At 25.9% G+C, this 12,777-nt stretch overlaps 2 protein-coding genes across 2 annotated transcripts; one reads left to right on the top strand and one right to left on the bottom strand.

Moving 5' to 3' along the window:
* Positions 1 to 1,384: 1,384 nt before the first annotated feature.
* On the bottom strand, positions 1,385 to 2,098 carry OCT59_028560 (uncharacterized protein; the record flags this gene model as incomplete). Its single annotated transcript, XM_066147373.1, has 1 exon — positions 1,385 to 2,098. One exon carries the CDS (start codon positions 2,096 to 2,098, stop codon positions 1,385 to 1,387), a length of 714 nt encoding a protein of 237 aa, XP_065994085.1.
* Positions 2,099 to 7,452: 5,354 nt separating this feature from the next.
* OCT59_028559 (uncharacterized protein) lies at positions 7,453 to 8,834 on the top strand (the record flags this gene model as incomplete). Its single annotated transcript, XM_066147371.1, has 5 exons — positions 7,453 to 7,703; positions 7,782 to 7,904; positions 7,986 to 8,424; positions 8,510 to 8,626; positions 8,712 to 8,834. The coding sequence occupies 5 exons, from the start codon at positions 7,453 to 7,455 to the stop codon at positions 8,832 to 8,834; spliced, it is 1,053 nt and encodes a 350-aa protein (XP_065994084.1).
* Positions 8,835 to 12,777: the final 3,943 nt, after the last annotated feature.

Genomic DNA, 12,777 nt, shown 5'->3' with positions numbered 1-12,777 from the left:
GTATCACATAATTAAACTTTAAAAATTAAGCAGTATTAAGAAAATTCTTGCGAATTTTCTTAAGAACGTGACTTTAATTTATTAATCGAAATTAAAATAAGCGGTATCACATTTTTAAACTTTAAAAATTAAGCAGCATTAAGAAAATTCTTGCGAATTTTTCTTAATAACGTGTAATTTATTAATCGAAATTAAAATAAGCGGTATCACATTTAAACTTTAAAAATTAAGCGGTATCACAAAAATTAAGCAGTATCAAGAAAAATTCTTGCGAATTTTTCTTTAACAATCGTGATTTAGATCTATTAATCTCGCAAATATTTTGCTATCATTTATTTTCTTTTTTCTTTAATATAAATATGGAATTTACAAGTATGGTAGTAAATTTACCGAACTACAGTATTTCATTGGTATGCAAAAAACTTTTATCAATGTTTTCTGGTTGATTATTTAACGTAAATTAAGACACTAAGTCCATTTTATATGAAATCATAGTACTTTAATTATACCTATAATATATACATGATTGCATATTTAAGTATTACTAAGATGTTTGATAAAAATCCACATTAATAAATTAAGATTGCAATTATTAAAAATTTTTATGAAAAATTTATTTAATTTTTTTTATTATTTATTAGAAGAAAAGTTTATCATGCCACCCGGCAACCTTAAAACTTTTCAAAAATTCTAAAGTTTTACCTAGTTATGCTACCTAGCTAACCAACCTACTAGGTAAAACTTCAGTTATATGAAAAAAAACCAAAAAATAAAACTTCAAAAATTCTAAAGTTTTACCTAGTTATGCTACCTAGCAAACCTACTAGGTAAAACTTCAGTTATATGAAAAAAACAAAAAAATTATAAAATCTTTAACCATGTATGTTAAAAAAAAAAATTTTCATTACGACCTTTAATTTAAATAAAAAGAAAAGTTAATAAAAATATTAATAATAAAATAAATTGAAAGATATATATATAATCATTAATTACCTTTAATGACCAAAAAATATCGGCAATTTAATTATTATTTATTAATAAAAAAATATATTAATATATTATTAAAATCAAAAAGTATAAATCTAAAAATCTTACCTAAAAAAAAAATTTTGAATTAATTGTGTTGGTTGTATATAACCTTCTTTAAACAGAGGTGTGACCCGATCATTAGTACAATTTCCCGATGTTCCATGGATTGGTCCCCAACACTTTATACAAATATTCTGAAGTTCTTGTACTGTAAAAATTATACTTGGACAATTTATAAAGCCATGTTCATAATATAGGTGAATATGGCAGAGGTCTTTATAATATTCCACTGGTAATAAAAAAAAATATATTAATATATTATTAAAATCAAAAAGTATAAATCTAAAAATCTTACCTAAAAAAAAATTTTTGAATTAATTGTGTTGGTTGTATATAAAAAAAATTTTTGAATTAATTGTGTTAGTTGTATATAATCTTCTTTAAACGGAGGTGTGACCCGATCATTAGTACAATTTGTCGATGTTCCATGGATTGGTCCCCAACACTTTATACAAATATTCTGAAGTTCTTGTGCTGTAAAAATTATATTCGGACAATTTCTGAATCCATGTCCGTAATATAGGCAAATATGGCAGGGGTCTCTATAAAATTCCACTGGTAAAATCCAGTTGGTTGTCGGACAAATTTTTATATCTTTCGCTAAATAAAGTTGTACTGGTGGTGGGGATGATGATGGCGGAGGCGGAGATGATGATGGCGGAGGCGGAGATGATGATGACGATGATGGAGATGAAGATGGTGGAGATGATGATGGGGGCAACGATGATAATGATGATGATAATATTGAAGGTGGTGGTAACGATGACGTAAATGATGTCGGTGGTGATGATGATGATATTGACGTTTTTACCATGCATAATAACTCATGTATTGTTTTATCCTGATTACGAGTTAATTCATTTATCATGTCATTTTGAGTGCGTGTTAATTCAACTAAAAAATTTGATAGATTAGTGATGACTCCAAAGCTTTTATAGATATTATTGAGTATATCTTTTGTAGTAACGTTATTTTCTATGACTGAAAAACTTTCATTATCTTCAGTCATTTTTGTAAAAAAGCTTGGTGAATAAAAGAGTACTTAGTGTGAGTAAAAAAAAATTTGCGTGAAAAAAAGTATTTAAAAAAAAAAATTTTGCGCGAAAAAAAGTATTTAAAAAAAAATTTTGCGTGAAAAAAAGTATTTAAAAAAAAAATTTGCGTATTTAAATAATGTGTGAAAATTTACTTGGTTCTAATACTTAAATAGAAGTTGATCTGCTTATCTTAAGGCTTTTTACTCATTCTGGTATTTAAGCTTTTTGGTAGTAGTTTTTTTAATACTTAATTAGAAATCCGACCAGCTTATCTTGAGGCTTTTTACTTGTTCTGGTATTTAGATGTTTATTTTTGACTGTAAAACTACCATTCTAATAGGAAAAATTTTTTTACTGCATTTCTTACGTTAAATGCTAAATATTTAATAATCTTCATTGCTTAAAAATGGTTTGTAATACCAAAATTACCCAATAAATTGATATTCAAGTTATTTAAGTCTACATTTGTTTTACTTTATTAATTTCTCATTCACATAGTAATTTTTAATATTAAATAAGGTAAAACAAAAGTTAATTTACTGGACACCATGTTAAAATCGTCATACGATTTGCATAATATTGACCATAAACAGTCTGAAATTTAAAAATCACAAGCCATAAATCAAATAAATTGCGTAAAATTGCGTAATATAGCATAGCCTATCTAAGAAATCAGTAGCACATAAATCAAATAAAGTCATATAGGAAAATTAATTGCGTAATATAGCATAGGCTATCTAAGAAATCAGTAACACAATATTTATGATCAAATGTTAGTATTTACGGATATTATTAATTTTTATGTAGTCATTCTCTTCAAAATGAATTAGAAGAAATTATGATTGAACTAGAATTAATTATTTGATGGTATGTACTGTAAATAGTTTGATAAAAATGTATGTATTTTTGGCTTATGCATATATCTAATTATCCATTAGTTAAAGAAGATAATATAAGACTTTTGTCATTTTTGGGAAATGAATCTCATGAGTTTATTGATGTATGTGCTATTGACCATTGTGTAGGATTTATTAAAATTAATTAAACTTACTATATAATAGATAAAGAAGAACTAAATAATGATTTAGATGAATGGAAAAATTTTTTTTTTTAAAATACATAATATATGAAATAATGATCTAATATAAAATAAAAATTAAATAGAATTCAATACTAAATGATTGCTTGAATTAAAAAAAAGAGCGAAAAAAAATATTTATTTATAATATGATCTGACCCTATATCACTATTTTCAAAATAGTGTGAGACTAAAATCGGGTAAAAAACTGGATGAAAACTGGTATTTAAATATACAGATGATCAAGTATTTTTTTTTAATATGTCAGAGTGGCACAAAGCCAACCAATTCGTATAATTACTAGAAAAAACGGGAAACTGATTAAGCCCATCATAAAAAAATTTTTATCTGAATATTTCCATTATTCCTCCGTAATTCCATAAAAATTCTGTGATAACATGAAACGATAAAACACGGATCAACATTTTTTTTTACATGGGGCTTCTTTAATGAGATTAGATAGATTGGTTTATATAAATTTATATAATTCTGTGATACTGCTTTAGCTAATTTAGTATTAATTAAGGTTTTAATTTAAAAATTAAGCAGTATCAAGAAAAATTCTCGCGAATTTTTCTTGATACTGCCTATTTTTAAAGTTTAAAGACCGATTAGTAACGAATTTAAGAAAAATTCTCGCGAATTTTTCTTGATACCGCTTATTTTTAAAGTTTAAATAAATTGAAATCACGATTTTTTAAGAAAAATTCTCGCGAATTTTTCTTGATACCGCTTATTTTTAAAGTTTAAAGACCATAAAAAACTAAATATAGTGCATGTGATATTTAACCTCATTCCTTTTTTACATCAGCTCATGATTTAAACTTATTATAAATAGCAAAGCGTGATACTGTTAAGAATTTGGTCGATTTATTATTATACGATTGAGGTTGTGAACGGGATCTCAGCCATCTTTTATGAATCAATTAAATTCAAATCTTTTGACGCCACCAGTTCATTTGATTAGATTTTATAAAAAATTTGTTTATTATTATTTATTGTATATTTTATGCTGTACATATCCGGATGTAAACTAAAAATATTTGTTTTAATATTTTAAAATAATAACGGATTAATTAATTAACAATAATAAAAAATTTAATCAAATTATTTAATTTAATGATCAAGGCTTTTAATAATCAAGGCTTTTTAATGATCAAGGCTTTTTAACGGTCAAAGCTTTTAATAAACACGGCTTAATTTTAATTAAACATCCTTATTAGATTACAGATTTCTTCTTTTCGATGATACATATGGTACCTTCAGATATTGTTTTTCGAATGTTAAAGCTAAGAAATCCGGATCTCAGCCCATCATCTATCTATCTATCTAATTAAAAAAATTTTGTCATATTTAGATTACCCGGTATAAATAATTTGAATTGTGTAACATTGAAAAGTGTGATATTCTTGCGTTCAATCTATTTCGTAATTATCATATCATAATTAACTAACTACGATAGCCAATCTTTAAACTAATACATTTATAGTTAATTAAAATTTTAACTGGATTTTAATACTAACAAAAAAAAAGTATAATTTCTCTTATGCATTTATTTGCGGTCATTTCCACTCTTTTAGTTACCACGAACCATTTCTATAATAATAATTTTTACTAAAAAACTGAAACTACCTTTTTAGTCTTTTTTTTATTAATTTTTTATCCCTCTTTTTATCATTATTGTTTCTTTTGGTTAACTTAACCAAAATTTTTTTATTCTTATTGGATTTTTTTTAGGGGTTTTTTTTTTAATCGGAATTTATCAAAATTTTGGATTTTTTTTTTAACCCAAAAAATATACCCTGTAAAAAATCTGATCCGTGTTTTATCTTTCCATATTTTTTTCCGTGAATGCATCATTTTAATGGAATTTATAGCCTTAAATCATGGAAATTTTCATCTCGCTAACACGGATATCCGTGAATGTATCATTTTCACAGAATTTTTACGGAAGACACGAAGAAATAATGGAAATATTCGGATAAAAATTTTTTATAGGGATAGTTTATTCTTTTTTTTGGTTTGGGTTAAGACTATAGAACTATGTCCTACGGCTTTTTGTGAGATTTTTTTTAGTCAATGATATTGTTCTGACTAATAAATTCGTGTGAAAATTTTTTTTTTAGTGAGAATTTTTGATTTAATGAGAACTTTTTCTGTTTATTGAGATTTTTTTTTCGATTTAATGAGAATTTTTTTTATGAGATTGATTTTTTCAATATTATTTCCGACTAATAAATTTGTGAAAAATTTTTTTGATATTAACGAATTTTTTTTGTGAGATTGTTTATAATTATATAGATATTTTGTATTAAATCAATAATAAATTTTTTGATAAATCTATATAACTAAAAAAACTATATAACTAAAAAAATTTGTCTGACGTTTGGACTAGTTTTATTTGATTATATATAGATTGAAATTCGAAGAAAATAGTACCAACAAAACTTTTTTATTAAAAGACCAAAATACATATATATTTTATTAATTAGTATGCCTTTGTGTACGTGTACTCACTGTAAAGCTTTAACAAATGGTATTGGAAAAGAAATTCATAGAACAACAGTAATTCGTCATATGAAAAAAGAACAAGAGGAGCAAGAACTAGAAAATGCATACCAAAGTCTTCATTCTGAAGAAAATTATTTTGAAGAAAATGAAGAAAATGAAGAAGAAAACTCATATGAAGAACGCTCATCTCCTATGGAAATATCGGAAATATCTGACAATGAAGAAATTCTTATAGAGGAAGAAAATCTTACTACCTTACATAATGATGAGGCTTCTATGGAAATTCTCTCCAGTTTTCAAGATGAGGATGAGGAAATTGATGATTACTATCATGAAAGCGATGACTTAAACCATTATGATTCTCAAAGTGAATTAGAGTTTGATACCTCTGATGATAAAGAAGGTGAATTTCGAAATAATTATAATAATATTTTAAATTAGTAATTTACCAACTTTTTTTAGATAATACGACTTTTTCTAATGAATTGTTCGAAGGATTAAGGCTTTTATATGTGAAATCGAATTTTAATTTTTCTGAAGCAGCATTTAATAATATATATAAAGCCTTCAATAGAAATAAAATAAGTTTTAATAAAGTAAAGAAAGCTTGGTTCAATAGTAGGAATTGAACCAAAAATATACGATATGTGCGTTAATTCATGTTGTGCATTCGTAGGAGTTTTAGAAAATGAAACAAAATGTAAATTTTGTAAGGAGGATTGATATTATAGTAATGGTAAAGCGAGAAAAAATCTACCTTTTATTTCTATAATTGAGCATTTAAAGCTTCAATTTAAAAACCCTGAAAGATCTAAAGAACTATTATATAGGCACAATTATACTTGTAATAAAGGAGAATTTGCTCATAATAACATAGGTGACATCTTTGATGGACAGATTTATCAAGAATTATTAAATGACGAATATTTTCTTGATCCAAGAGACATCGCATTTACTGCTTCTTGCGACGGCTACCAAATATTTCGTCAAAAGACCGATGATTGTTGGGTGTTCCTGTTTCTAAATAATAATTTACCTCAAGAATTAAGAGTAAAGAAAGAAAATTTAATGGTAACTTTAATAATCCCGGGGCCAAAACAACCTCAAGATTTTAATTCATTTCTCTATCCATTAATTCAAGAAATAAAATCCTTACAAGGTATATTTTAAATAAATGGTACGTAATAAATGTAATATTTATTAATAATATTTTTAATATTTACAGATGGAATCTCTTGTTACGATGGTAACAAAGAGGAACAGTTTACTCTACGTGCTCACATTCTGGCTTGGACCGGCAATATCCCTGCCCTTTCAAAGGTTCTATGTTTAACAGGACATAATTCATACTCAGGTTGCAGATTTTGTAATCTTCGAGGGACTTTAAATGAAACGAATAGACATGTGTATTATCCATTGCAACAAAATATTGATCCTAAACGATTACCAATTCGAACACATGATGAAATACTGAATAGCACAAATCAAATAGAACGTCTGGAGGGAGATCGTAGAGAAACTTATATACGTGACTGCGGTTGGTCCAATATTTTAAAATAAAAATAAATTCTTAGTAATTAATATTAATATATTTTCTCAATTTTAAAAATTTTTTGTTTAATAAAAAAAATTAGGAATTAAAGGAAAGAGTATTTTATTTGAGTTATCTTCTATAAATTTTCCACGTTCATTTCCAGTAGATATAATGCACCTTTTTTTCGAAATGTTGCACCCCATATGTTTCGACATTGGATAGGAAAATTCTATCCAAAAAATAATGAATGGAACTCAAATGAATATACAATAAGTTTTAAAACATGGGTTGAAATTGGTGAAATCATGGAACGAAGTAGATCTCATATGCCACCTGATATTGGACGTCCTCCACGCAATATCGTTAAACATTCAGCTGGGTTTAAAGCTGTAGAGTGGGCTAATTGGATCATTTTATTCTCTTTACCATTACTAAAAGGGCGATTGCCGCAAAGGTAATAAAAAAAATCAAATTGTTGGCAGATAAAATAATAAAAAGTCTGCTGATAACATTATTTAACTTAAAATAATAGTAACCTCTTAGGATGGTCAAGATTTGTTGAAGCTGTCAAGTTATGCATTCAACCTCTAATAGAATTTGAAGAGCTAGATTTAATTCGAAATTTATTAATAGAATTTTACAATCATTATGCAAAGTAATTTTCTTATGAAATTTATATATGCCTTTTTCTTTAAACGATATTTTAATTGATCGCGTGAATTTTTTTGTGCAATAGTTCATATGGCGTTGGAGGAGAAAGATTACTGGCATTTTTAATTTCTTTTCATTATTTATTACATGTAATAGATTCGATTGAAGACTTTAGCCCTTGTCGTGGATTTTGGCAGTTTCCGATGGAGAGGTTTTGTGGAATGTTAATTCTACTTGTTAGCTCTCGAAAACTACCATATGTGAATTTGTTTAATAATGTGTTGATGCAAGAAAGATTTAAGTATCTGCAACTTTTACCAATATATAATGAAAAAGTTTTTTCCAATTTTAAAGAAAAAGAAAAAAAAACATGGCCGGTGCATAGAGTATATTCTAATGAATTATATGTTCACGAATACGAATTTTATTCACCATTTGTTAATTGTGTATTAACAAAAAATGAAGTCATAAAGTTAAAGCAATGTTATGCAGCTATATTTCAAAAGAATACTAGCGAAATTACGGTGATTTTATATTATAACTCACATAATAATATGTATAAGAATATTCTTTTTTAAAAAAAATAATATATAATTTTTTTTTATATAGGACATTAAAGAAAACTATGCTAAGTATGGAAAACTTCGTACAAAGGATGGTAACATTATATCATCTAAGTGGTGGAAAAAAGAAAATGATAGTAGTCGAAATGATTTTTGCGTCGCTGTAAGAAATAAATATATTAATTATTATTATTGTTTCATTATATATTCAAAATTCAAAATATTAATAAGATAATTTTATTATATAGATTAATTTAACTGTTGACTTACAAGAAAGAAATTACCGTGCTCCTCTAAATTTGAGAGAAGAAGAAATTTTTGGACAAATTGAATATTTTATGGTTCATGAATTTCAAAATCAAGAGCGATGAGATCCCCCAATTCCCTCTGTCATCAATTTACAGAGTTGCCACATCGAATGGACATTCCCATGGTCGAACGAACGAGTGAACGAACGAACGAACAATTAAACGAACAAACAAATAATCAACAACTTAATTATCAAACGACATAATCAACGAACAACATACAACAACATTCTTGGTTCACGACATAAATAGCGTTAGTAATATAAAATGTTGAACGATATAAAATAAAATTAACTTCTCTAAATTTTCCCCAAATTATATCCACTTTTACCTTTAATTTCAAACTTCGATAGCTCTCGCTACGAATTATTACTTTCCAAAAGTGTATATTTAATTCATCTTAAAATTTCCATTTATTCAATTAAAATTAATTAAGCAAACATTAATTAAAGTTTAGGGCGAACCTATTACCTTTAATTAACATTAAACTTTACTAACAAATAATTAAAAAATAAAACTTATATTTTTATTGAGTTCTGTGGATGAGAACTAAGGAATATTACTTTGAATTCCGCTCTCTATATATACAATTTTTATGCTACTTTCTATTCTATCTATATACTATCTTTTATGTTCTTTTTACATATTATCTTTGAACTATCTTTCTAATATACTATCTATATTTTAAATACGCTATCTTTTAATATGCTATCTTTTAATATGCTATCTTTTTATATATGTTCTTTTTAATATATTATCTTTTACGTTCCATCTTTATACTATCTTTTTATATTATCTTTTACATTATTTTGTGTTCTTTAATCTTTCTGACATTATTTTATATGTTCTTTTAATTCGCTTTATGTGTTTTGCTTATAATCTATCTTTTGTGGCTTATAATTATTCTTTCTTATCGTTCTTATTGTTAAAGATTGCTAAGCCGCAATTGATCGACTCTATTTATCCTATTGGTTCCTTGTCAATCATTCAACAAATATTACATCATGTAGATCATTACTCTTCCTAAATGTTTATCCTTTTCAGCTAATTATTTATCCATCTACGCCAATCCACGATTAATTTGTTCGTTCTTAATATTTAATAATTACATTTGGTGGTTGAATTTTATCACCTTTTCGTGCTTGATATTCGACCGTTTACAGCGAATGTTTGCATATATTCGAAAAATCAAAAAATTAGAGAAAAATAGTAGTGTGAATTTAAAATTTTTTGATAGTTTTGGTCCTTTACAATATGTGAAAGTAATTGGTATTGATAGAAATGTCAGATTTTTTGAAGTACTCCTTGAAAAAAAAAAATATTATTATATAATAGATAAATATGAAAATTGGTAATAAAAACCTTTACCTTGAAAATTCATATTATTAATTCTCTAATAAATAAGAAATATTTGCTTAAATTTTTTTTTCTTTGAATTTACATAAATAAGAAATTCTCGCGAATTTTTCTTAGTGATCGCGATTAGTAAATTCACGAATTTTTCTTAGTGATCGCGATTTAAATTTACTAATCGGTCTTTAAACTTTAAAATAAGAAGTATCAAGAAAAATTCGCAAGAATTTTTCTTAAAAAATCGTGATTTCAATTTATTTAAACTTTAAAAATAAGCAGTATCAAGAAAAATTCGCAAGAATTTTTCTTAAAAAATCATGATTTCAATTTATTTAAACTTTAAAAATAAGCAGTATCAAGAAAAATTCGCAAGAATTTTTCTTAAAAAATCGTGATTTCAATTTATTTAAACTTTAAAATAAGCGGTATCAAGAAAAATTCACAAGAATTTTTCTTAAAATTGTGATTTTAGTTTACTAATCAGTCTTTAAACTTTAAAAATAAGCGTATCAAGAAAAATTCGCAAGAATTTTTCTTGAAATCGTGATTTCAATTTATTTAAACTTTAAAATAAGCGGTATCAAGAAAAATTCGCAAGAATTTTTCTTAAAATCGTGATTTTAGTTTACTAATCGGTCTTTAAACTTTAAAAATAAGCAGTATCAAGAAAAATTCGCAAGAATTTTTCTTGAAATCGTGATTTTTAGTTTACCGTATACGGAATTTATTTTTATTTTTGTTTTTTTACCGTATACGGAATTTAATATGGAATTTATTTATTTTTTTTTTTTAATACGGAATTTATAAAAACGTATATCAAATATATATAAAACGTATCATTTCCATATACAGATTTCTTATAGTTTGAACTTAAAATAAAAATTCAACGATATTAAGGAAAATACTCGCGAATTTTTCTTAAATTAAGCAGTAGATCGGTTGAACCTTAAAAAATAAGCGGTATTAAGGAAAATTCTCGCGAATTTTTCTTAAATTAAGCAGTAGATGTAGATCGGACTTTGAACATTAAAATTAAGCAGTATTTTGCGCTTTAAAGATTAAATACTATTAAGAAAATTTCGCGCGAATTTTTATTGATGATCGTAATTTAAATTGGACGTTAAAAATAAGCAGTAATAAGAAAATTTTACTGATCAGGGTTTGTACTTTAAAAAAAATTTATTAAGGAAATTGTCCCGAATTTTTATTAATGAATGCGATGTGGTATATGACGAAAGATCATATTCATGCTTTCCGAGCGTGTTTTTTCTTTAAAATATTTTTCGGTGACGTATTGTATCTGTTTAAATATTATGGAATTGAATTTTTTACCATTTTTATATTGGCGTCCATGTAACAAGAAGGGTTTAAGTTGATTCGAAAAATCTTCCTGATTTAAAATACTATGTGATAGTCTATTCTATCGTTTCACTTGATTTGGCGTTCGTTCGATATCAAATCGCAATTTGGAATATTCTTTATAATATACCCGTTTTGGTGAGTGTCACTGAGTGATCGTAAGCAATATTAGCAGGATTTTCCATAACCTTCATTTTTTCTGTATGGTATTTTCGTAGTGTGACTTTATAACTGACATCTAACCTACTGGAGTGTATTCTTTTAAGTTGGGCGTGGGGTCTACCGTATGTAGGGTTGACAACGCCGTATCTAGTATAAAGTTGTAAAGTTAATAAAAACAATAAAAACAAATACAATATCCAGTACAACTATAGAAAATACGTTATAAACGTATGAATTTAATATAGTATACACAGTCTTTAGAATAATACATTATATACGTATGGATTAAATATACCGTATCCTTCATTTATAATATTTTTTGCGAACAGTATACAAAATACTGATATACAGTAGAAATAGTATACGTTTCAAACGTATGAATTTAGATACCGTATCACACAGTATGTTTACCGTATACTTTATTGTATTTTTTGCTAAACACATTTTGCGAACAGTATACATTATACTGTTATACAGTATATAAAAATACGAACCGTATCAAAGATACATGTATACAGTGTAAAAACCGTATGCATATTTTTTATAGGGAAAAAACTCGGACAGAAAATCTTAGATTCTGATGACACGTGTAAGCAGTGTATTGATAAATGCCTTAAGGAGGCAAAAAAGAGGAAGACGGATTAGTATTAAGTATTCTTCATCATCTGAATCGTCTTGGTATACATACCCATTGTTCAATTACTTATTTTTTCTGACGGGGGTGGGACGGGGTTAGTCATACTGGTTCTATAGACCTTCTAGGGGCTTACCTGCTAACTTACTTTGCAGAAACCTATTGATTTTGAAAAATATGGTAAAAATATTTTTAAAATATGATTGACATATTGCGTATACATTTCTGTTAACTCTGTTGTAACTCGATAACGGCAATATATTGAACATATGTTAAAAAACACATGATTAAAATATGTTTAAAATATGTTTACTATATATCAAAAATATGTCAAAATTTATGAAAAAAATGTGATATTTATATTTTTATTATATATCAAAAATATCATTATAATATATTGCAAGTAATACAATTTATTATATATTAAAAATACACTAAAATATTACAATTATACATTTTACATTGAAATTATAATAAAAACAAAACTATTATAATGCC

The sequence above is a fragment of the Rhizophagus irregularis genome, chromosome 8, assembly GCF_026210795.1.
Source record: "Rhizophagus irregularis chromosome 8, complete sequence".
Taxonomy (NCBI): Eukaryota; Fungi; Glomeromycota; class Glomeromycetes; order Glomerales; family Glomeraceae; genus Rhizophagus; species Rhizophagus irregularis.
The sequence above is the reverse complement of the archived record's forward strand: the minus strand, read 5'-3'. Positions and strand labels throughout refer to the sequence as shown.